The sequence below is a fragment of the Monodon monoceros genome, unplaced genomic scaffold (assembly GCF_005190385.1).
Source record: "Monodon monoceros isolate NGI ecotype Baffin Bay Population unplaced genomic scaffold, NGI_Narwhal_1 Super_Scaffold_7, whole genome shotgun sequence".
Taxonomy (NCBI): Eukaryota; Metazoa; Chordata; class Mammalia; order Artiodactyla; family Monodontidae; genus Monodon; species Monodon monoceros.
This window is the reverse complement of record NW_021703784.1, coordinates 82,891,907-82,914,992: the sequence shown is the minus strand read 5'-3', so window position 1 is coordinate 82,914,992 and position 23,086 is coordinate 82,891,907. Positions and strand designations below refer to the sequence as shown.

The following is a 23,086-nucleotide window of genomic DNA, read 5'->3' as shown; positions in this document are numbered from 1 at the left end:
GCTTGTTGGATCTCTAGTGATTTCACCTTTCCATTTCTTATATTATTTATGCTTTCTCTCTGTTGTTCTGGATCAGTTTTGCTAGGTAGGGGCTAATCAGTTTTATTAGTCTTTTCAGAGAACTGACTTTTGCCTTTGTCAATCCTCGCTATGTTAATATCTTATTTCTTATTTCATTAATTTCTCTGATTACTTCTCTTTAAGTTTACTGTCACTTTTCTCCTGACTTGAGGTGATTACTTAGATCATAGATTTTTCAGCCTTCCTTGTTTTCTTCAAATGCATTTAGGGGTATAAATTTCCCTTTAAACATAGCTTTAACTTCATCCCACAAGTTTTAATATGCTGTATTTTCATTAACATGCAGTTCAGAATATTTTGTGATTTCTTCTTTGACCCATGGATTATATAGAAACGTATTGCTTGATTTCTAAACATTGGGGGCTTTTTTAGTAACCTTTTTAATGTAATTTATATTTTAATTCCACTATGATCAGAGGATATACTCTATATGAGTTCAGTCATTTGAAATTTATTGTGATTTGTTCTGTGGTCCGGCATATAATTTATCTTGGCAAATGTTCCATGTATACTTGAAAAGAATGTATATTCTGCCATTCTTGCCATTTAGTACTATATATATGATTAGGCAAAAACTGTTGATCTTGTTCAAATCTTCTGTACTCTTAATGAGGTTTTTGGTCTCCTTGTTCTGTTAGTTACTGAGAGAGGTATGTTAAAATTTCTCACTGTGGTAGGCAGAGTTCTGAGATAGGTCCCAAGATTCTCACCCACTGTGGTACATGCCTGGTATAATGATAGCTTCCCCTTGAGTGTGAGTTGTACAATGGATATAATTGATTTCTGTCTTGTGATTAGGTCATATTAGATGACAAAAGGGTTTTACAGATGTAATGAAGGTCCCAAATTAGTTGCATTTGAATTAATCATTAATCAAAAAGGAAATTATCCTGAGCAGGCCTGACCCAATCAGGTGAGCCCTTAACAGGAACTGGGCCCTTCCAGAAGTCGGAGAGATTCAAAGCCTGGGTGTGTCTCCTACAGGTCATGAATACGCAAACTGGCACGTTGTGGAGAGGGCCAGGTGATAAGGAATAGCAGGTGGCTTCTAAGAGTAGAGAGCCTCAATCCTGCAACTACAAAGAACTGAGTTCTTCCAACAACCAGTGAATTTGGAAGAGAACCCCAAGCAAAAGATTCATAAGGTGCACGAGCAGCCCCAGTTAACACCATGATTTCAGCCTTGTGGGACCTGAGCAGAAGATCCAATTCAGTCATGTCCAGAATTCTGACCTACAGACACTGTGAAATAATAAATGAGTGTTATTTTAAGCGGCTAATATTGTGGCAGTAGAAAACTAATACACCCATTATGATTACAGATATATATTTTTTCCATTTTAATTCTGTCATTTAAAAAAATGTATTTTGGGGCTTCCCTGGTGGTGCATTGGTTGAGAGTCCACCTGCCGATGCAGGGGATGCAGGTTCGTGCCCTGGTCTGGGAGGATCCCACATGCCACGGAGCGGCTGGGCCTGTGAGCCATGGCTGCTGGACCTGCGAGTCTGGAGCCTGTGCTCTGCAATGGGAGAGGCCACGGCGGTGAGAGGCCCGCATACCGCAAAAAAAAAAAAAAAAAAAAAAGTATTTTGAAGCTGTGTCATTACATGCACAAAATTAAACTTATAATACCTGTGTAGTGAATTTAACCTTTTTGCCATTACAAAAAGTCCTCCATCACCTCGAATAATGCTATTTGCCTTAAAGTCTATTTTGTATGATTTTAGTAGCTATTTTAGCTTTCTTTTCTGTATCTACATCTTTAAGATGTGCCTCTTGTATATGATTGTGTTTTGTTTTTCATCTAGTCTGTTTGTCTTTTAATTAGATTATTTAGTCTGTTTATATTTAATGTAATTACTAATACATTTGAGTGTAAATATACCATGTTTCTGTTTTATATTGGTGCCACCTGAGCAGGTATTCCTTTTTTGCATTCTTCTTAATTATCTTTTATTCCATACTTCCTTTCCTTTCTTATTTATCTAACTTTTTTTTAGTGATTAGCCTAGAGATTAAAACATGTATCTCTGACTTAAAGTCTATTGTAAATTAGTATTTTTACCACTTCCTGAACAATGAAAGAACCTTAGAATACTTTAATTTCAATTACCTCCCTCCTGTCTTTTGTATTATAGTTTTGTGATTTTAGTTTTCAACGTATTTTATATCCTTGAAAACATTATTATTATTTTACATATTCAACATTATTTTAGATTTACCTGAATATTTACCTTTTCTGGTTGCACTTTATTTCTTCCTGAATCTTCATGCTTCCATCTGGGATAATTTTTCTTCTGCCTGGAGAATTCCTTTTTGTTTTGTTTTGTTTTGTTTTTAACGAGGGAATGCTATTGCTGAATATTTTCAGATTTTTTTTTTTTGTCGAAAAATATATTTATTTCATCTTCACATTGGAAGTATATATTCACTGGATATAGAATTCTAGTCAGCACTTGAAGATACCATTCTTCCAGCTTCTATTGTTCTGTTAAGAAGCTGTCTTATTGTTGCTCTTCTGAAGATGACTGTGGCTTTTCCCCTTCTCTGACTGCTTTTAAGATTTCTCTTCGTCTTTGATTTTCAGCAGTTTTCCAGTAATGTGTCTAGATAATGTTTTTCTTTGTAATGATTCTCCATGGGGTTTATAGTGCTTCTTAAATCTATGGTTTGATGTTTTCATCAGTTTTGGAAAATTCTCTCAACCCTGTGGTACTGCTGAAAGCTTTGCTCAGCTTCTCGGCCTCTCAGCCTCATGTTTGCTTTCAGAAGTGGCAGTTGCCTCAGAGACAAGGTGGCTCCAAAGCCCTGGCTAAACTCTCAGTTTCCCTGTTCTTCTGGACCAACCTTCCCCCACCCCACCCCTGCCAGTTCTCACTGTCTTTGAGGTTCTCCAAAAGCCTTGAAACCAATTTTCTGTTGTTCAGTTTTTCTAGTTCTCAGCAAAATGTTTGGTCCAACAACCTGGTGGGCCATTGCTGGGAGTGAATGTCTTCTCTTAGTATTTGTAATTACTGCTTTTTAAAGCTAGAATGTATGGCAAGCTTATAAACGTGAAAATCAAATTCAAGGTAATGGCCTCCTCACAGCATGAACCTACACCTATGTCCTATATTTCCCATTAAGAGACTAGGTTAACACTCTTGAACAACATCCATTTAGAGAACTTCTGGAGAGTTTTTTAAATAGAGAAATTTGAGTGTATTAGATTAAGAAAAATGAGATATGCTCTAAAGTTTGTATTGTACTGCGAAAAAACTATTGTGGATTTCACTGGTGCCTGCCATTCCATATTTTGCTTAGTGCCAGTGTTTTCCCCATGGAGAGAAAACTGAGAAATTTGCTTCCTCAGTGCTTCAACCGTCAGAGCTAATCTAAAGTGATTTAATATTTCTCTGAATTTTCAATTCATTTCCCTATATTTCAGCAAGTACATTTTGGACAGAATTCACTTGCTCTAAGATTGTATCATTGGCTAGCAGATAGATTGCATTTCTTCTTAGATTTAAGGCTTATGGTTTCTTGATAATTTGCTTTTTTGTGCATCTGCAGAGGGTGCTCGAGAGGAAGACCTAGATGCTGTGGAAGCTCAGATTGGCTGCAAGCTTCCTGATGATTATCGATGTTCATATCGTATCCACAATGGGCAGAAGTTAGTGGTTCCTGGGTGAGATGTTCACTGTTTGAGTTATTTTTAATGATACAAGTTATTTTCTAGAATGTAAACAAATTGTATTTGTAGTTACTCTTAACAGATTAAAAAGTATAAGAACTTCCTCCTGTTCCTTATAACAATCCATAAGACAAAATCTATAGCTTGAATTTGATTTTACCAAAATAGATAATGTCTCAAAAACATGGTTTCTATCAACACATCTTTACAGTTAAATGGTTGGGGTGGGCCCACAGGACAGGAGAGGAGATGTGTGTGTGAGTATAATTTAAGTAAAATTTAACTAAACCTGTTTCAAATCCTTGAAGTGTTTATCCTGTTACAGGCCAAGTAAAGTATTTTAGAAAGCTTGATATAAGTTCTATGAATCATACATGTTAAAAGTAATTTGTTCAGAGCTACATACACTTAACTAAAGAAAATATTAGTTTTGTCCTATTCAAGCATAGTCTATAATTGAATGGCCTATTTTAAACTTACTTCTAAACAATATGAAGTATTCACTGTGGAACCTTTTGTAAAAGCAGACCATGCAGTAGCTCTCAAATTTACTCACAGTTTTTAAAGCTACATGCTTCTAATGGTTCTACTCCCTTTGTTCCCTCATGAAATTAAGGTATTTCAGAGACATTGCACTTGTGACATACTGATAGGAATTTAGGGAGAACTTTGCATTGTTCTTAGTAGAACTTGGTATCTCTTTGTGTGTGAAGAACCATATGAGGCTCTGTTACCATTTCAGATCAGAGTTGAGTGAGTACAGGGAATCTAGGAGGTGATCATACTGAGGTTACAAGGTAGTATTCAGAAGTCAAATATTGGGCAGTTGGGACTAGATAAGCCTAAATCACTGGGTTTTTTCCTACTCTGTTTTCCTGTCAAGCTGAAGCTTGACAAAATGGAAAAATTGTCATATTTCAAGAACCAACAGGAGAGAACTATACTAAGCGTTGCTCAGAATTGACATGACAAACAGGTCATGCAACACAGGGATTTTTATCTACCCACAGCCCAAACAGTGAGACTTAGGATGAGACTCTCATCAAGGACCAACACCTGTGTTGTTCTCATACGTATGAGTTTAGACCCCATACATCCCAAGTTTATGAAAATTTGGACAAGGATTAAGCTGATTTCCATTTATACTGCCTGGTAGGATAATGTAAGCTAAAGGTTGTATCAAGATGAAGGTATCAGAGAGAACATTAAACATTAAATTAGTCATACATATATATATATATATATATAGCAAAACACTGGCAAATTATGGCAAGATAGATTTTTGAAAGCAATAAAACTATTTTTCTTTTTAAAAGGTTGGCATTTAGACAGTTTAGACATTTAGGCTTTTAATTTAAATCAGAATCTTTCCACTCAAGAGTTTGAATTTAATATATGCAGAAATTGTAGTGTTTGGGGTATTCCTGGTTTAGAATTGACATGTTAATCGTTCTTATAAAGTTGTCAATGTGAAATTATTATTCATCAAAAAGATTGCAGTTGACTAAATTTTTGAGTCTATATTCTCAGGTTGTTGGGAAGCATGGCACTGTCTAATCACTATCGTTCTGAGGATTTGCTAGACGTCGACACGGCTGCTGGAGGCTTCCAGCAGAGACAGGGACTGAAATACTGTCTACCTTTAACTTTTTGCATACATACTGGTTTGAGTCAGTACATAGCAGTGGAAGCTGCAGAGGGCCGAAACAAAAATGAAGTCTTCTACCAATGTCCAGTAAGTAGGAAGCATGTTTAAATGTGCCTTTAAGATGTGTTCTGATGGATGTATAAAATGTGCATTAGGAATTTTCAGGTTTGTAGAATGGGTATAGAGCATTATGCAATTTGATTATAGATGGATCTAACTAGAGGGCTAATATTCTGATATAATGGCATGGAGTGATAAAAGAAAATTAACATTTTCTTTTAAAATTAGCATGCATACAGAGGGAAGCTGTGATTTGTATTAGGACATTTTAAGTTTAAGAAAAACTAATGAGACACGCAAGAGGGAGGGGATATGGGGATATATGTATACGTATAGCTGATTCCCTTTGTTATACAGCAGAAACACACCATTGTAAAGCAATTATAGTCCAATAAAGCTGTTATAAAAAAAAAGAAAAATGAATGAGCCTTTCGTTGAAGTGATTAATTGTAATATAAATTTCTAACTTTAGCTTTTGGACATCACCCATCATCATTCGCTTTGGATTCAAGTTCTGAGTGCAATAGAAACTTTCTAACCTCTTTCTTCAGTAGGTATTTGAGTTGTTGAAAAATGTAGATCTTTTTTAAGAGGATTTTGTTATGATTTTAATGTAAGCACAGAAAATATGGCATTTGGTTTCATTCTTATTTCTTCAGTTCTCAGTCATTCCTCAGTTGCAGACCTTCTGCTTTCATTTTTGCCTAGATGTGAACTTAAACAGAAAATATTTTTCAGGGGCTTCCCTGGTGGCACAGTGGTTAAGAATCCGCCTGCCAATGCAGGAGACACGGGTTCAAGCCCTGGTCCGGGAAGATCCCACATGCCGTGGAGCAGCTAAGCCCATGCGCCACAACTACTGAGCCTGCGCTCTAGAGCCCATGAGCCACAACTACTGAGCCTGCGTGCCACAACTATTGAAGCCTGCGCGCCTAGAGCCTGTGCTCCGCAACAAGAGAAGCCAACGCAATGAGAAGCCTGTGCACCGCAACGAAGAGTAGCCCCTGCTCGCCACAACTAGAGAAAGCTCGTGTGCAGCAACGAAGACCCAATGCAGCCAAAAATAAATAAATAAATTTATTTAAAAAAAAAAATTCATAGTTATCTGAGACATGTGACTCCATATAACATTTAAATTATTTAAAGAGCTTGCATAGCTTTTAATTTTTTTTCTAAGCATTTTCACATCTTTTATCTCATTTTTGACTTGATAGCTCTGTAAGGTTGTAGGATGATGACTTGGTCTCTCCATTTACTGAGAGAAGAGACTAATCTAGAACTGTTCAGGTCCCTTGACTGAGTTCAAAGCCCTGTCTTCTGGGTTCATAGGCCATGTGTCTTCTCACGGTTTTAATGTCCTAATTGTTTTCTTGAAGGATCATTTATTAGTTCATTTTAACTAATAGGAAGAGCCTAAATATAGAAATCATCAGAGCAGAAACTGAAAAGTGTGAGGAATGTCTGAGTATTGGTTAGAGCACTTAAGTTATCTTTATCTGTTTTGTCTTGTCCTCAGGGAAGGATACAGGTAGTGAACAATGGGGAATTAAGCAAAATGTATTTTCCTTGATTACAATATTCTTTTTCTCACCTAGGACCAAATGGCTCGGAATCCAGCTGCTATTGACATGTTTATCATAGGTAAGAGAAAAGTCTCTTCTTTTTGGTAGAAAAAATTAAGTTGGTAAAAACTTTTCTGTTACTTGATCAACTGGCAATTTTATATTTGTATTTCTTAAAGCTTGCTGGTTCATAAAGTACTATAACTAGGTTCTCATTAGAATAGCCCTTGTACATTATTTGACTTGGGTTTCCATTTGGAAAAAAGCTGTGCCATATACAACCTTGTGCTCTTAGGATTCTGCTATAGAACAGTGAAATGTATAGAATTGCTAAGAATGTGTATATAGTTCCCTTACACACACATGCATTTTCCACTGATCATATTAATACATAATTAGAGATATAGATACATAAAATAACTATACTTTTTCTCTTCTGGTGCCAGTGCTATAGTAAAATACTGATGTCACACCAGAGACCTCAGACCAGCAGTCTTCAGAGACCAGAATAAACTGGGCCTTATAAACTGCTTGGCACACCTGGTTTTTCTTGGCCTTAAAAGCGTATTTCTCATAGGATTTTGAGAACAATTCAATTTGTATTCAAGAGCAGCTCACCCCTGTGCTGTTCATCCGTTCTTGTTTTGCTTAGATTTTGCTCACATAGAAGAAAAAGAGAAGCTTCCTGACTATCCATGCTGCTTTTTAAAGGCATTTCTGGAACATATTAAACATCATTATATATTAATAGTAAAAGGATCTTGCAGGCCAAGGCATCTGTATTAAATTGTATCTCCTAATTGGAACCTTGAACAGAGTATAAGTCTCTGCGTGTTCAAACTACGGCATATTCTAGGTTTGTGGCATACTTCACAATATCAAGAAGTTCTCACCCCTGCGCAGTCAGTTATAAAACACTTTTAAGCTTGGTTCCTAGCCTTCAGCTAACCCTGATTCCTGTGGTCTATGGTATCTAAGTTAAGCACCCTCTGGGGGTTACGCCCTTGCTCGTTGCCCTCTTTGGTTTCTCTGGGTGGCACATACTCTGAGAACATGATCGTCCTGGCTCTAGTTCAGTGGTGCTGCTCAGTCTATAAACTAAAGGCTGCCTGAGCTCTAAGGTAAGCTGTCGGCTAGGCTCTGTGAGTTTCTCAGTCTTAGTTTGGTGCTGGTCTGACATGGTGTGGAAGACCCCACCACTACAGCAGAGTACGAAGGTCTGAGAATACTCTTCTGGGAGTTGGGGTTTCTCCTAGAATGAGAGAGTAAAGCAAAAGATTTGAGATGCACTGGAAGAAATGAGGTGAGAAGTTAGTGCTGGGAGGAAAGATGAGAAAGCATCTGATCTGCCTTTACACTACCTTGATAAAACCCCAATACTCTCAAAGGAACTGCAAGATATGGGCTTACTTTAAAAGGTAAACTACTGTAGAACATATAAATTACATCTTAATTCAACTAAGTTTGACTTTCTTGGAATTTTTGGTAAAACATAAGACAGAATCTCCTGATATTCAGTGAATTATTAATACATATTTAAGAAAACTGGAATCTATGTGCAGATAAGTTTAGTGGTGAAGGCTGCATGGAAAATTTTATCCTTATTTTAAAGAACACACTTCGGTATGTGTTGTAATAAATTAAGGCACATTAAAATACACCATGCCAATTTCTTTTTTAATGTAAATCATAAGAAATTTCCTTTTTCTTATATTACATTTTAGTTCATGAAATTTACAAAATGATTTTTTAAACTCTGCAGGGAAACTGCTAGTTCTCAAAACAGAAAATTGTACCTTCTATGAATTTAAAAACATTCATGTGGCCCCTTAATATCTAGCTCAAAGTGGATAGAAGATGATCAGTGATCATTTGAATAAAGTAGCATTTAATAAATAAAGGGTCAGAGTGGGCCATTAATAGGCATTGAAAAAAGAGTAAACTATCGTAGCTTACCTTCTGTCAGTTGATACCTTTAAAATTTTAAAGCTGTATACTCTCAGACTCAAGCTTAAATTGTATCTTCAGTCATTCCCTAAATAGAATTATAAGTAAATACATACTATAAATTTAGCATCTGACTTTCAGTGTGGCAGAGAACAGGAACTGGGTTAATAGAAACAAGATTATGAAGAAATTCATTAAACAACATTGATTAAGGGACTAGTATGTGTTAGGCACTGAGCTGTATTAACAGTAAATGATGGGGGTCTGAGAAAGTTATGTTGTATTACCCACAAGAGGCAACATAATTCATGTAAATACTTGTTATTGATCCAATCACTAGGTCACGGATATATGGTCTGGACTGGACTATCCCAGTCATTCTTCTCTGCGTTGAGCTGGTCACTGAGAATGTGGAGGACCGCTGTACATTTGAATCTGTAGTAATGCAACTGGGCTACTTTGGGATTGGCCTGATGCCCAGAACTCCACAGTGCTATACCCCTATTAGATGTCCAGACTGAGTCTGGCTTCTGCCAGAATTTTGTGCATGAGTCAGGATGTGCCTGGACCAGGGATGTACCCTGATCATATGAGGATAGGTGCTGATACTTTTTCTGTAGTTTCTTCCTAGACATAGCTATATCTCCTTTGTTCTATATGTTCCAGAAATTATAGACAGAAGGCTTTTCATTCTTGTACCAGAACAAATTAAAGTTTAAAAGTCAACTATTTAGTTTTAAGTGTAAAAAGTAGTTTGAAGGTAGTCGGAGGATTCCCTAGCAAGGTAGTTTGGAATAAGATTGATAGAACTAAGGATAGAAATTTACCTAATAAAGGATTAGTAGAATGGTATATATAAATATTTCTAGTTTGGGCATCACTAGATATCACTATTAAGCATAGAGAAATTGTCGTTTTTCCCCTTGTTTCCTGTATAAATTTAAAAAAACCTATTTGTCCTTTTCTCTTTTTTTTTTCCCTTCCTTTTTTACAGGTGCTACTTTTACTGACTGGTTTACTTCTTATGTCAACAATGTTGTATCAGGTGGCTTCCCTATCATCAGAGACCAAATTTTCAGGTATTTCACTTGGGGCTTTACGGATTGGAATGATTATAAATCAGAAAAAAACATCAGTTACAGATCATGAGATGAAGTTTCCCATGAAGGTTAATAACAGAACCTCTCATCTTAAGTCTCACTATTTTATTCTCACTTTAAAGCCAACACATCCAAACAGTTGAACAGCCAGTATTTTTTTCATCTTGAAGAATCAAGAGAAAAAACTGATTTTGATTTAGAAGCTGTGGCTTTATAGTAGTTACATAGTTGTGGGGTTTTTTTGGCGGTGGAGTGGGAGGCTGTTGCCAATAACAGATTTACTGTGAATAGCAAGTCAGTAACTCTTAGCTCCTGGAAATATTAGTCATTATCTCTAAATGGAACACTCAGGTATCATAGATGGAACTAGAGGTTGGTTCACAGTAGCCCAGTTGGCAGAAATGATACGTTAATTATACATTAGAGGCCTCTAGAATAACAATACTAACACATTTTTATTGTCAGAGTCACTGTGTATAGGGCATAGCTGGGTTTTCAGATGTTCCAAAAGTTTCCTTAGCTCTAAAGACTGAAATAAGCTCTTTTTAGTTTCCAAGTTAGTTACTGATCCATTATTTGAACCACTGGTCAACCACTGGTTGAACCTTGACTGCTATCATTATTGATTCAGAGTCTTCAAGGTTTTCTAGTTTGTTTGTTCTTTTAAGCTTAATAACTATACCTTTAAGGTGCCAAATATGATTTAAATTTGTTTTTATCGTAAAGTAAAATATAAACTATTTTGCATTGTATCTTTAAATCTTTTATCTTACAGAATTGACGTTTGTTGATGAAAAAATGTTTAATTTTTTTAAATTACCTAGATACGTTCATGATGCAGAGTGTGTAGCAACGACTGGGGATATTACAGTTTCAGTTTCCACATCGTTTCTGCCAGAACTTAGCTCTGTACATCCACCCCACTATTTCTTCACATACCGAATCAGGTGAGAATTTTAAATGGGGTTGCCTTTGGGATATACCTTATGGATGTGTTGTTATCACCCCATTTGACATGATATAAAAACACATTCTGAAAGGCAGCTTCTTGCTAAAGTGTGGAGGTAGGTGGATAACAAACAAATTTTCTACAATATAGTGTTTGTAAAGCACCTTGAGTTTGTATCAGCTTTTGTGCCAGGTACTTTGAGAGGGGGACCACTAAGCTGTAATCATCATGAAAGGTCAGTGTTAGAGTTACAACGCGCTGAAAGCTATGAAATTGCCCAAGATAAAACGATGCATTTCAGTTTTATGTTGCCTGTCTATATTTAATTAAAAGTGTAATAAATATTTATTGAGTACAGCCTGTATATTAGACATAGTGCTGAGCAAGCCCTGGATTTGGTTAAATAAAAAACAAATACTAAATACACTTTAATTAGAAGTACTCTGTACTGTGAGGTAAAGATAACTCATTGCCCTAAGGGATTAAGAATGCTTTGTTTTTAGACGTATTTTTAAATACTTTATGATATATATTTTCAAAAAATACATATACATGCATATATACATACTAGAAATAATAATAACGTATACTTAACCAGAAAGCATTCTAGGATTTTGGTATTGTATGAAGCCTTTGATATGTCCAGTTCCACATATTCAGATGAATGTTGTTTTAATTGTTTAATTTAATCCTGCCTAGGATTGAGATAAGCTTAAAATAGTAATACCTACACGTGCTTATAAGGCATTCTAAATGAAAATAAGAGTCAGCAGAGTCTCAGAAAAAGGAGGGAAATAATAGTATTGGAAAACAGAGTCAAGGTATAACCCCAGTAACTAAATAGTAGATGCACGAAATAGTGACATTTTGCTCGGAGCTTTCTAGAAGCTAATGGAGAAAAGGGCTGTATAGCCTTGTAGCGAAAGAAAAGACTCCATTTTTTAGAACAGAAGTTTTTCATGGCACCATATTCTAGAAAGTGTTTCCCACATTGGTCTTTATTTGAACAGCAAAAGATTGTTGTCACCACTATGTTTGTAAATTTTTATGTTGCCCATTCTATTGTTAAATCCTAAATGAAAGTCAAGTGTGTAAATTGAATGAAACCATTTCTGTGGGGGAGTCCAGCTAATTAGGCCAGAATCTTTGCAAACTTACAGGAATAGGTGATTTACACAGACTTTGGGTTGGGTTTCTTAATTTCCTTTGGAAATCCCTTTCACTGGCTTAGCTCAAAATACTGTAGCTCTTAAACAGAAAAAACCAACGTGTCTCTACCACTCCATTCTCTTCTCCAGGATTGAAATGTCAAAAGACGCACTTCCTGAGAAGGCATGTCAGTTAGACAGTCGCTACTGGAGAATAACAAATGCTAAAGGTGACGTGGAAGAAGTTCAAGGGCCTGGAGTAGTTGGTATGTATCCCAAGATTTGGGTTTGTACATCAGTTGCTTCTAAAACATTTTGGAGAGCATATATGTGATACATAGCTTGGCAAATGCATGATGTAGTTAGTGGATAAGACTGCGTCTTTTTAATAGCTGTGTTTCAGTGTGAAAGATATCATAGATTCTGAATTTTTCTCCTAACTACAATATTTTGCTTCATAAATATAATGTGTAAAGGTCATTATTTTATCAGTTTAGTACCTGAAACATGAACTTTTCTAAAATTATAGCAAACTCAATTATTCAGGGATTGAATTTCCCTTCTGTAGATCACACGGGTTTCTTGCTTTTCCTTCTTAACTGCTTTATTTTTTTAGCTGGATAATTATTCATTATCATATTCTGTAGGGTTACAGGGTGTATGGCAGAAAGAGAAAATAAATTTCATACTGGCCATCTTTTTGAAATTTCAGGAGAAATGTTAAACTTGGTAGCACAGATTTTATTGTTTTTTGATTTCAATCGTCTCTAGCCTCTGATTACCATTGACATTTGGCTTTTTAAAAAATTATGTTTATCATAAGTTTATGAGACCTCAGAGTCTTCACGTTTTATATGTGTACTTCAGGAAAATAATACTATTTAAGCTATGCGCTTTTGTTATTGGTCCTAAGCATATGTAGAATTCAGTTTAAATTGAAGTTGTTTTAACTAATTGCCACAAATAGATTCATATTCTACGTGTCTTTTTAAGGAATTTTTCCTGGATATTAAAGAATTTTATTACAGCTGTAATTCTTTTTCTGTCATTTCGTCTCTTGGTATAAAACCTTTCCCTTGTGACTGCCGTTTTGTCTGGGCTAAATGCTTAAGATGCATCTTCAGAGTTTTATGTTTTAGTCTCTTGCTACATTTAAACATTTAGATTATCCTTATCTCTGTTTGAACTAGAATATGTGACACTTTTTTTTTTTGTTTGTTTGTTTGTTTTGTTTCTTGCGATACGCGGGCCTCTCACTGTTGTGGCCTCTCCCGTTGCGGAGCACAGGCTCCGGACGCGCAGGCTCAGCGGCCATGGCTCACGGGCCCAGCCGCTCCGCGGCATGTGGGATCTTCCCGGACCGGGGCACGAACCCGTGTCCCCTGCATCGGCAGGCGGACTCTCAACCACTGCGCCACCAGGGAAGCCCTATGTGACACTTTTTATTACCAGTGTCTTAAAGATTGTGTCCTCAATGCCACTCCTTTTTTTTAAATTAGTTTTTTATAAATTAATTTTATTTTATTTATTTTTGGCTGTGTTGGGTCTTCCTTGCTGCACACGGGCTTTCTCTAGTTGCGGTGAGCGGGGGCTACTCTTCGTTGTGGTGCGCAGGCTTCTCATTGCAGTGGCTTCTCTTGTTGCAGAGCACGGGCTCTAGGCACACGGGCTTCAGTAGTTACAGCATGCTGGCTCCGTAGTTGTGGCTTGTGGGCTCTAGAGCGCAGGCTCAGTAGTTGTGGCACACGGGCTTAGTTGCTCCGCGGCATGTGGGATCTTCCCGGACCAGGGCTTGAACCCGTGTCCCCTGCATTGGCAGTTGGATTCTTAACCACTGCGCCACGAGGGAAGCCCCCCTCTCTTTTTTTAATTTTCATTCTACTGGATATCACCCCCCCCACCCGCAACACACTATAGGGAATTAGGAGAGTACAAAAAAATATCAAAATACTCATAATCCCATCCTAAAATATTAACATTTTGTTATAGTTCCTTTTAGATTTTTTCTAATTATGCATTTTCTTTAATATAGTTTAAAGAGGACATATCGTGTTTGCTGTAATGAAGAACTAAGTATTATACTTTAATTTATTGTTACTGTTTTCTCTGCAGGTGAATTTCCAATCATCAGCCCAGGCCGGGTATATGAATACACAAGTTGTACCACATTCTCTACAACATCAGGCTATATGGAAGGATATTATACCTTCCATTTCCTTTACTTTAAAGACAAGATCTTTAATGTTGCCATTCCCCGATTCCATATGGCATGTCCGACATTCAGGGTGTCTATAGCTCGATTGGTAGGTTAAATTTTCCTCTGGTGCTGATTTTACATGACTTTGTAGAATGAACTCCACAGAGGGTCTTTGTTGATTACCCAGACAGATAGTTTGTAAATGGTATTTCAGAGAACCCTAGAGATTTTGAGGGAAATATCTTTGGGGGGAGGGGGAGATGTGTGAATATGTTGGGGGGGGGGTGGACAGTAAGTAAACTAGGCTCCAGATTCTTCAATCAGAGTAACTCTGCTGTTATGTTTTTGTTGTTGTTTTTATTTGTTTGTTTGTTTTAAATAGACTTTATTTTTTAGAGCAGTTTCAGATTCACAGCAAAATTGAGCAGAAGGTACAGAGATTTCCCATATACCCTCTGCTTCAACTCATGCATAGCCTCCCCCGTCATCAGTATCTCCCGCCAGAGTGGTAACTTTGTTACAGCTGGTGAACCTACATTGACACATCATTAGCACCCAAAGTCCATAGTTTACATTAGGGTTCACTCTTGGTGTTGCATATTCTGTGGGTTTGAATGTATGTATAATGACATGTATCCACCATTACAGTATCATATAAAGTAGTTATTGGTTTCAAAGTTTCAGTGTCTTTTCCAGTTTCCAAAAACAGTTTTGTTGCCTAATGAGAATCACCACACTAGACCAGTTAGAATCGCCCTTATTTTATCTCATTAAGACTGGGGAAGCAATTTCTTACAGTGGTTTTGCTAAAACTCCCAATTTTTAAAAATAATACAAATATCCTATAAAATCATTACAAAGAAGATTTAATGGGTAGACTTGCACTTTCAGTAGTCTCTCTTTGGGATCATTTCCTAAGTCAACTAGCTGTTTTTTTGAAATCTCATTTCTAGGGTGACAGGTATAGCAGTAACCCCAATCTTACAGGCTATAAAATGATTAAAGAAAAGTATGACACTTGAGTTATACAATAGGAATAAATAATGAATTGCATACCCAGAATATAATCAAGTCATAGGTGTCAAATGTTCAAAAAAAGCCCTCTAGCTCCTGGGATGACCCTGATGGGTGGGTCTAATGGAAGTCTGGGAAGATAGACATGATATTAATCTGACTTGAGTGGATACATTCACAACTCCAGTTTGGAAAGAGAAGGACGATGATGAGACTTTAGGCCGTTATACTTGTGGTATTTCTGGTGAAAAGAGTCTACAGCCTGGGTTTGGAAGTGAAGTTTAGCTTCCCTCCCAGTGGTATATTTCCAATACTGTAAATTTGCTACTTCCTATAACAGTCTTCCATTTTTGACTAGCCCCATTTCTGTATGAGATTGGTATCATCTTGTCCTTAAATGTTTGATACAATTTATCAGTGAAGTCATCTTGGGCTGGAGTTCTCTTTGTTGGAACATTTTGAGATATGAATTTTATTTCTTTAATATTCATATTTTCTGTTTCGTGTTTCACTTTCGGTAATTTTGTGTCTTTCAAGGAATTTGTCCATTTGGTCTAAATGTTGAATTTATTAGCATAAAAGTTATTTGCAGTATTCCCTTGATATCCTTTTAATGGCTGTAAGAGCTATAATTATATGTAGTGTTTTGTTCTTAATATTGGTAATGTACATCTTCTCTTTTGTTCATCATCTTAGCCAGGGGGTTGTCACTTTTATTGATTATTTAAAGGAACAATTTTTGGTTTCACTGTTTCTCTCTATTTGTTCATTTTCTGTTTCATTGATTTCTGGAGTTATCTTTATTTCTCTCCCACTTACTGTGGGTTTAATTTGCTTTTTTTTTTTTTTTTTTACTTCTTAAGGTAGAAGTTTAAATTATTGATTTTAGACCTTCTCTCTAAGCACTGTTTTAGCTACATTTCACAAATTTTGATGCATTATTTTTATTAACATTTAATTCAAAATATTCTCAGATTTCCCTTGTAATTTAATTTTGATCTATGTCTTTTCTAGAAATGTATGAATTTCCAAACATTTGGAGCTTTTCCAGTTACCTTTGGTTATTGATTTCTAGTTTTGTTATGGTTAGAGAACTCGCTGTGTATAATTTCAATATTTTTAAATGTTTTATGGCCCAGCATTATGGTCTATCTTGGTAAATGATCCTTGTGTATTTGAAAAGAATGTATGTTCTGATATTTGGGGGAATATTAATTCTATAAATGGCAAGTCAAATTGGTTGACTGTTTTTCAAGTCTTCTACATATTTACTGATCTTTTGTATGTGTGTGTGTTCTCTGAGAGATGATTGTTGTAATCTCCAACTATAATTACAGTTTTGTCTATTTTTTTAATTCTGAATTTTTATTCTCTTTTTAATTTGCTTCATGTATTTTAATTATATGCAAATATGTTTAGTATTGTTACATGTTTTTAATGAAGTGCTTCTTTTATTGTTATAAAATCTCTATCTATGGCAATATTCCTTGCCCTAAAGTTGCTATATATTCCTGACCTAAAGCGTAAAGAGTGTTGACATTTGTTTGCACAGGTAGTTTGCGCGGTTACTATTGGGTCAGTTGATCCTGTTGAGGCTTGTTTTCAATGTTTGTTAGGGTGGGGATAGAGTAGTTTTTATTTAAGGACAGTAGTTCTCAGACTTTTCCGTCTCGTGATCCCCTTCAGCTCTTAAAAGTTATTGAGGACTCCAAAGAACTCTTGCTTATATGGGTTATATGACATTTATCATGTTAAAAATTAAAACTGAGAAGTTTTATAATATTACTCCTTTTTTAAAGTTTTAAATTTTTAAATTTATAATTTCAAATTACAATAATAAACTCATTACATGTTCGACCCTCTCTTAACTATGTTCTTACTTAAGAGTTTTAGTTTCCTCCCAACCACAAAGAAGCATATAAAATCTTGATCTGCCTTGTGGAAAGTGTTTTCTCTTTCTCGAGGATGAGAACTCAATAAAATGAAATGAGAATTCTGGACTTATTTCTAATCAACATGAAAGAGGCAGTGGGGATTGTATTTGTATTGTGTTTATTTGTATTGTACCTTTCCTGTTTAAAAATTAGTTTTTTTGATATGGAAGTTGAGTTGTTCCCCTTATTTGTCCACTAGCCATATATTATCATACTTAATACTTCCTTTTGCTTTATACTTTGAATGTTGCTATAAAACATTTTTTGGTTGGTCTTAAGCCTTTTCTTGGTCTAGGTAGTTTGTTTTTGGACACTTTAGAGGCTCCTGCTGCTTATTTATTTCCATTCTTGTCTGTGTGTTCCTCTTTCCATCTACTGTTTGTATATGTACACTTTGGTCTGAGATCATCAGCAATCTCCCTCTTTAGCTACATTGATTTCTTTAACAGTTTTTCTGTTTTTTTCCTTAAGATAATTAATAATCATACTACCTGGATTTAATGTTTCAGAATTTCCTAAGCCTTAATCCTCTCCCCCTTTTGTACCTTCTACTGAATTTTAAAGTCTTTATTTCCCAGATTAAAAAAATCAAAAGATAAAAGTAATGAAATATAGTTATGTATATTTTCTCTGATTGTTGTCGTTAGTGTTATAATAAATCCCAAGTGACAGTTCCTTTGACAAATTCTAAAGGACATTTCCTTTCCCCCACGTTAATTAATTTGCTTGCTCAACAGATATTTATTGAGTACCTACTAGGTGCTGGGGAAAATGCAGTGAACGATATAATCAAAATCTCTGCCTTCAGGGATGTGATGTACAGCATGGCGACTATGGTTAATAACACTGTACTGCATATTTGGAAGTTGCTAAGAGAGTAGATCTTAGAAGTTCTCATCACAAGAAAAAAGCCCTGTAACTATGTAAGGTGATGGATGTTAACTAGATTTATTGTGGGGATCATTTTGTAATGTATACAAATATTGAATCATTATGTTGTACATCTGAAACCAATATAATGTTGTATGTCAATTATGCCTCAATAAAAATAAAAAAAGAAGAAAGTTGAGGAGATTAAAAAAAATCTCTGGCTTGGAATTTACATTCTAGTTGGAAGAGACAAAGTGTAGCAAATACACACTCCTCACTTATGTCAAGTAGTAATACGTGCTCTGGGAGAAAAATCAGAGTAAGGGAGCTAAGAAGTATACTGTTGGGTTGTTCTGATATAAAGATGTGTCAGGGAAGGCCTTGGTGACATTTGAGTTCAGACTTGAAAGAAGTAGAGGGAGCTGGGTGGATGTGTGGTTGAAGGGTGTTCCAAGCAGAAGAACAGCAAGTACAGAGGTGCTGAAGCACTCATGTGCTTGGTACATCTGAAGAACTGCACGGAGGCCAGTGTAGCTGGAGGGCAGTGAACAGGGGAGAGTGGTTAGAGACTCGATCACGGGGTAGTGGGGTGCTACATATGCAATGCCATAAAAGCCTTGGTGGAAGGACTTTTGCTGCCATCACATCCCAGGTTTCCCAATACTTGCCACATTACCAGCTAGGTCCTCCTTGCCGTTCAGAATTCTGTCCAATACAGGAGGTCCTCTCACTGAGTCTTCAAATGTGTGAGAGAGAAAACCAACAGCAGAATGGGTCAAGACTCAATTAGAGACACTGCTTAAAAGGAGCTGAAGTTCTCAAGAGATGTTCAGATATTGGATGTGCAACATCACTACCGCCTTATTCTGAGAGCCTTCAACAAATTAATTTAAAAGCAGAGGCTACCGATGCTGATTGTCTTTATACTAGGAGCTCAATAGAAATCTTAGACCTCCTGTTGACAGTACATAAAACTTACCAGTAGAGGTCATACCTTAGCAATATTTTCAGATCCTCTTTTCTGTAAGCATGTAGGTTAATAAAGAATTGTTATTCAGTACACTAATAAGTTCAGTAAAATTTTATCTTGGGTTGTTAGGAGTGGTCTGTTTGCTACATTGTGTGAATTACCAACCACCATGTAAAAAATAAGTACTATACTGATGAAATATATTTACCATTAAAACCACACTGAGCATTTTAAAACTTGTGATAGAATATATCCTCTAGAATTTGCATCAGCATGTGCATTATGAAAATGTATAAAAGGCTATAAAATTCTATTTTAAAAATCTATAAACATTCTCTGAGAAGTCTATAAAAATTCATATTTGGCATGCCCAGTTGTTTAGATTCTAGGAAAATGAGAACTTATATTAAATAAGAGTAAAAAAACTGATGGGAGTTCTTATCAAAAGATTGTTTTCTCTTTCAAGGAAATGGGTCCTGATGAATATGAAGAGATGGAAGAGGAAGAAGAGGAGGAGGAGGAGGAAGACGATGAGGATGATTCGGCAGATATGGATGAATCTGATGAAGATGACGAGGAGGAGAGACGGAGGAGAGTCTTTGATGTTCCTATTCGGAGACGCCGCTGCTCTCGCCTTTTTTAGCAAGCCTCTGCTGATGGAAGCCCCGGGGTGAATCAGCCTGTTAAATAGAGTTCTCAGTAATGTAAATAACTAAATTGTTCTCAGCTTATAGCAGGAAAACTAGCATGAAATATTGTGCCAGGACCTGGGTTCTATATGACACTACTTTAGGAGCTGGATTGTTTGAGTTTGCTTAGTGTTTTTGAGGCAGAGGAGGAAATGGGAATCTTTTTTTCCTCTTCTAGAAGTCAGTGGGAGAATAGTTCTCTAGCTAAGGAACAGACTTTTTTTTGTTTAAAGATATTTTATACTTATAAAAATATGGAAATGGGAGGGAGTAGAATAAGGGTTTAAAATGAAGCAGAAATACCTACACAAGGATAGAGAGAAACTGTGTGACTGAATGATTCTGTGAAAAGACATAAGTTATTTAGAAATGAACAGAATTTGTAATTAGGCTAATCCATTTAGTGAGTCCTATATATTTTGTACTCACAGGGAACTAATTGACTAAATAGCTTGAATGCTAGTTGTCCTTTCTTAGACAATCTGTCCTTAAATTTAGAGTTTTCATCACAACAACCTTGAATTTAAAGTCTATCAGTATGACTTTGACCTTGAATTTAGTCTTCAACTCTGCCAACCTTGAACTTAAAGTCTTCAACACTATGACCTTTATCATGTTGTTCACAGATGCATCATTTTTGAAGTGTAGTGTGTAAAAGTATGTATTGTTTTGCTTATTAACAAAAGATTCTTCACAATATCTCATGTAGTCTAAATTTGAAAATACTGCTTCTGTTTTGTTTCCCCTCTATATACTTGACTGTCTAACTTTGTGATAAGTGACATGAATTTTAAGTTAAGATTAAGTATGTTTCCCTAAGACGTGGATTTTTTTGTAATTATGTAATTGAGAGTTTGGAATGAAATCCTCCAAGTGTCAAAAACTCACATTTTGAAAACATATTTTGGTTCCGATCCTGTATTTTGTATAATTGCCTATTTCCCATAAACTAATATTAATAAGCCTTTGCTCTTAAGATGGAAGATGAGATCAAAACTCATTGGCCTATTGCCAGAGGCCCATTCAAAGTCATTTCCTGGCTTTGACGATACTCTGTCCTGTACTCCACCTCGCAATTCCCCCAGGAACAGTTCTTTTGTAGGGAAAACTGTAGGAAGAGGGAGGTATATACAGGATTAAGCAGCTCCCATCGGGGACCATGAAGGCAAACTCAGCCTTTCATACTGGCACATGTCAAAATGTTCTGAAGTGGAGTGAGTAGTTTTTCCTGCTTATTTCTTTTTAAATAGGCTCCCAAATCTATTATGCCTATCCTTTTTTTTTTTTTAATCAACGCACTGGTTTTTTGAAAAATAAACTTCCCCAGTAAAGTAGTGATTTAATTAAAACTAGTTAATGTTGGAAGTTAAAGCTGGAGCCAGGATACCTTGCCATTCTTTGCATCTTTCTTTTTTCAGAATGGCCTCTCTTCTCTCAGTTCCCAGAATACTCATGATGTCCCAAATCTCCCTGCCACCCCTTCCAATCCTTGCTCCTCAGAATGCTTCAGGCTTGCTTATCCTTCCATCAGAATTCATTCTCTTAGTATGTTGAATGAATGGCCTCTATTTCTTACTAAGGTGTGATTGATTAGCTGATAACAACCTCAGGTGTTTTATTTCATTGGCAAGAATGTGTATTCACACAGAAAAGGGATCTAACAGTTGATCAGACTGCTTTTGGTGGAGTGAAGCCCATTTCTGGCTCCTAGGTCCATTCAGAAAACCACTTATCTTTTACTCATTTGTCTGAAGCTTGATGTATCAGGATGAGGCAGATATGTAAATAAACCGGAGCTTAAATAGCTTAGGGTTTTTTTTTTCTCTTGTGAAAAGTAGAAAGTAACTAGCTCAGGACTGATAAGGTGGCCCAATGGTGTCAACATTCTAGGTTCCTTCCATCTTCCTGTTCTACCATTCGTAGCAGACTTTAATCTTTAAGGTCACCTCATGACTGCAAGATAGCAACTGCAGTCATATTGTATTCCAGGAAGGATGATGAGAAAAGGGAAAAATTAAATGGAAAGTAAAAAGTCAATCATAAGGCTGGAGTGAGATAAACCAGCCAGGTCTCCAGCAGGAGCAAAAGTAGAGAAGGGGCAAGAGATGCAGGTATTAACATGGGCAGCCTGTAAACCTGGTATGAAGGAATGGTAATGGCCCAAGTAAGACATGCTACAGGCATGAATTAGGGCAGTATCAGTAGGAGTAGAGTGAAGAGAGGATGAAATTGAAGTAGCTAAATGATAAAATAGGCAGGAGTTGGTAATTGCCTGTGTGGGAGTGGAAGAAATAGAAGTTGATTCCAGGTCCGGGGCTTCATTTATGAAAAAAAATTGCAGGAAAAGCAGTGGAACATTTGGACACATTTTGAGTTCAGGGTGCCTGTGGGACATACAAATGGAGTTGTCCAGTAATCAGTTGGATATGAATATGAAGATCCAGGGAGTGGTCGGGACTGGAGAATAAAGATTTGCAAATCCTCTGCAAACGTACATACAGTCATCCCTCGGTATCTGCAGGGGATTTATTCCAGGACCTCCACAGATACCAAAACATGCTCAAGTCCCTTATATAAAATGGTGTCATACAGCCAGCCCTTGGTAACTGCATATCCTGCAGTTGGTTGGCCGAACCTACAGATATGGAGGGCCAACTGTATTCCCAAGGGAAAACAGTGGGTGCACTATAGTCTCCCAGGGAAAACATACAGCCATGGTTCTCAGTCCAACCCTGGCAACACCACATTATGAGGGGGTAATGGAAAAGAATCTCAAGACCGAGGGCTTCCCTGGTGGCGCAGTGGTTGGGAGTCTGCCTGCCGATGCAGGGGATGCGGGTTCGTGCCACGGTCCGGGAGGATCCCACATGCCGCGGAGCGGCTGGGCCCGTGAGCCATGGCCGCTGAGCCTGCGCGTCCGGAGTCTGTGCTCCGCAACGGCAGAGGCCACAACAGTGAGAGGCTCGCGGACCGCAAAAAAAAAACACACACACACAAAAGAATCTCAAGACCGAAAGGTCAAGGAACTGGACGCAAAACCAGGAGAGAGTGGCATCTCAGAACCCAAGAGAGTTTAAAGGAGGGAAGAGCTTATAGGATGCACAGAAAATGCATGTGGAAGAGATTTGTAAAGCTATCATAGGAAACATATGTATTAGCTGATTTAAGCAGACACACTTTAAATATCAAAGCAAATCTTTCTGATTTGAGAATACAGTTTGTATAGAGAAAAACCAAGATTAA

The 23,086-nt window shown here is 36.8% G+C and overlaps 1 protein-coding gene across 1 annotated transcript in view; it reads left to right on the top strand.

The window, feature by feature from the left end:
* FBXO3 (F-box protein 3) overlaps positions 1–20,755 on the top strand; it is a 32,481-nt gene extending 11,726 nt beyond the window's left edge. The window contains exons 4-11 of the mRNA XM_029207962.1: positions 3,635–3,749; positions 5,286–5,490; positions 7,059–7,104; positions 9,967–10,051; positions 10,897–11,019; positions 12,320–12,435; positions 14,282–14,472; positions 19,621–20,755. Coding sequence (XP_029063795.1) covers positions 3,635–3,749; positions 5,286–5,490; positions 7,059–7,104; positions 9,967–10,051; positions 10,897–11,019; positions 12,320–12,435; positions 14,282–14,472; positions 19,621–19,797 — 1,058 coding nt within the window. The 3' untranslated portion in view covers positions 19,798–20,755. The remainder of the gene's footprint in view (positions 1–3,634; positions 3,750–5,285; positions 5,491–7,058; positions 7,105–9,966; positions 10,052–10,896; positions 11,020–12,319; positions 12,436–14,281; positions 14,473–19,620) is intronic.
* The last annotated feature ends 2,331 nt before the right edge of the window (positions 20,756–23,086 follow it).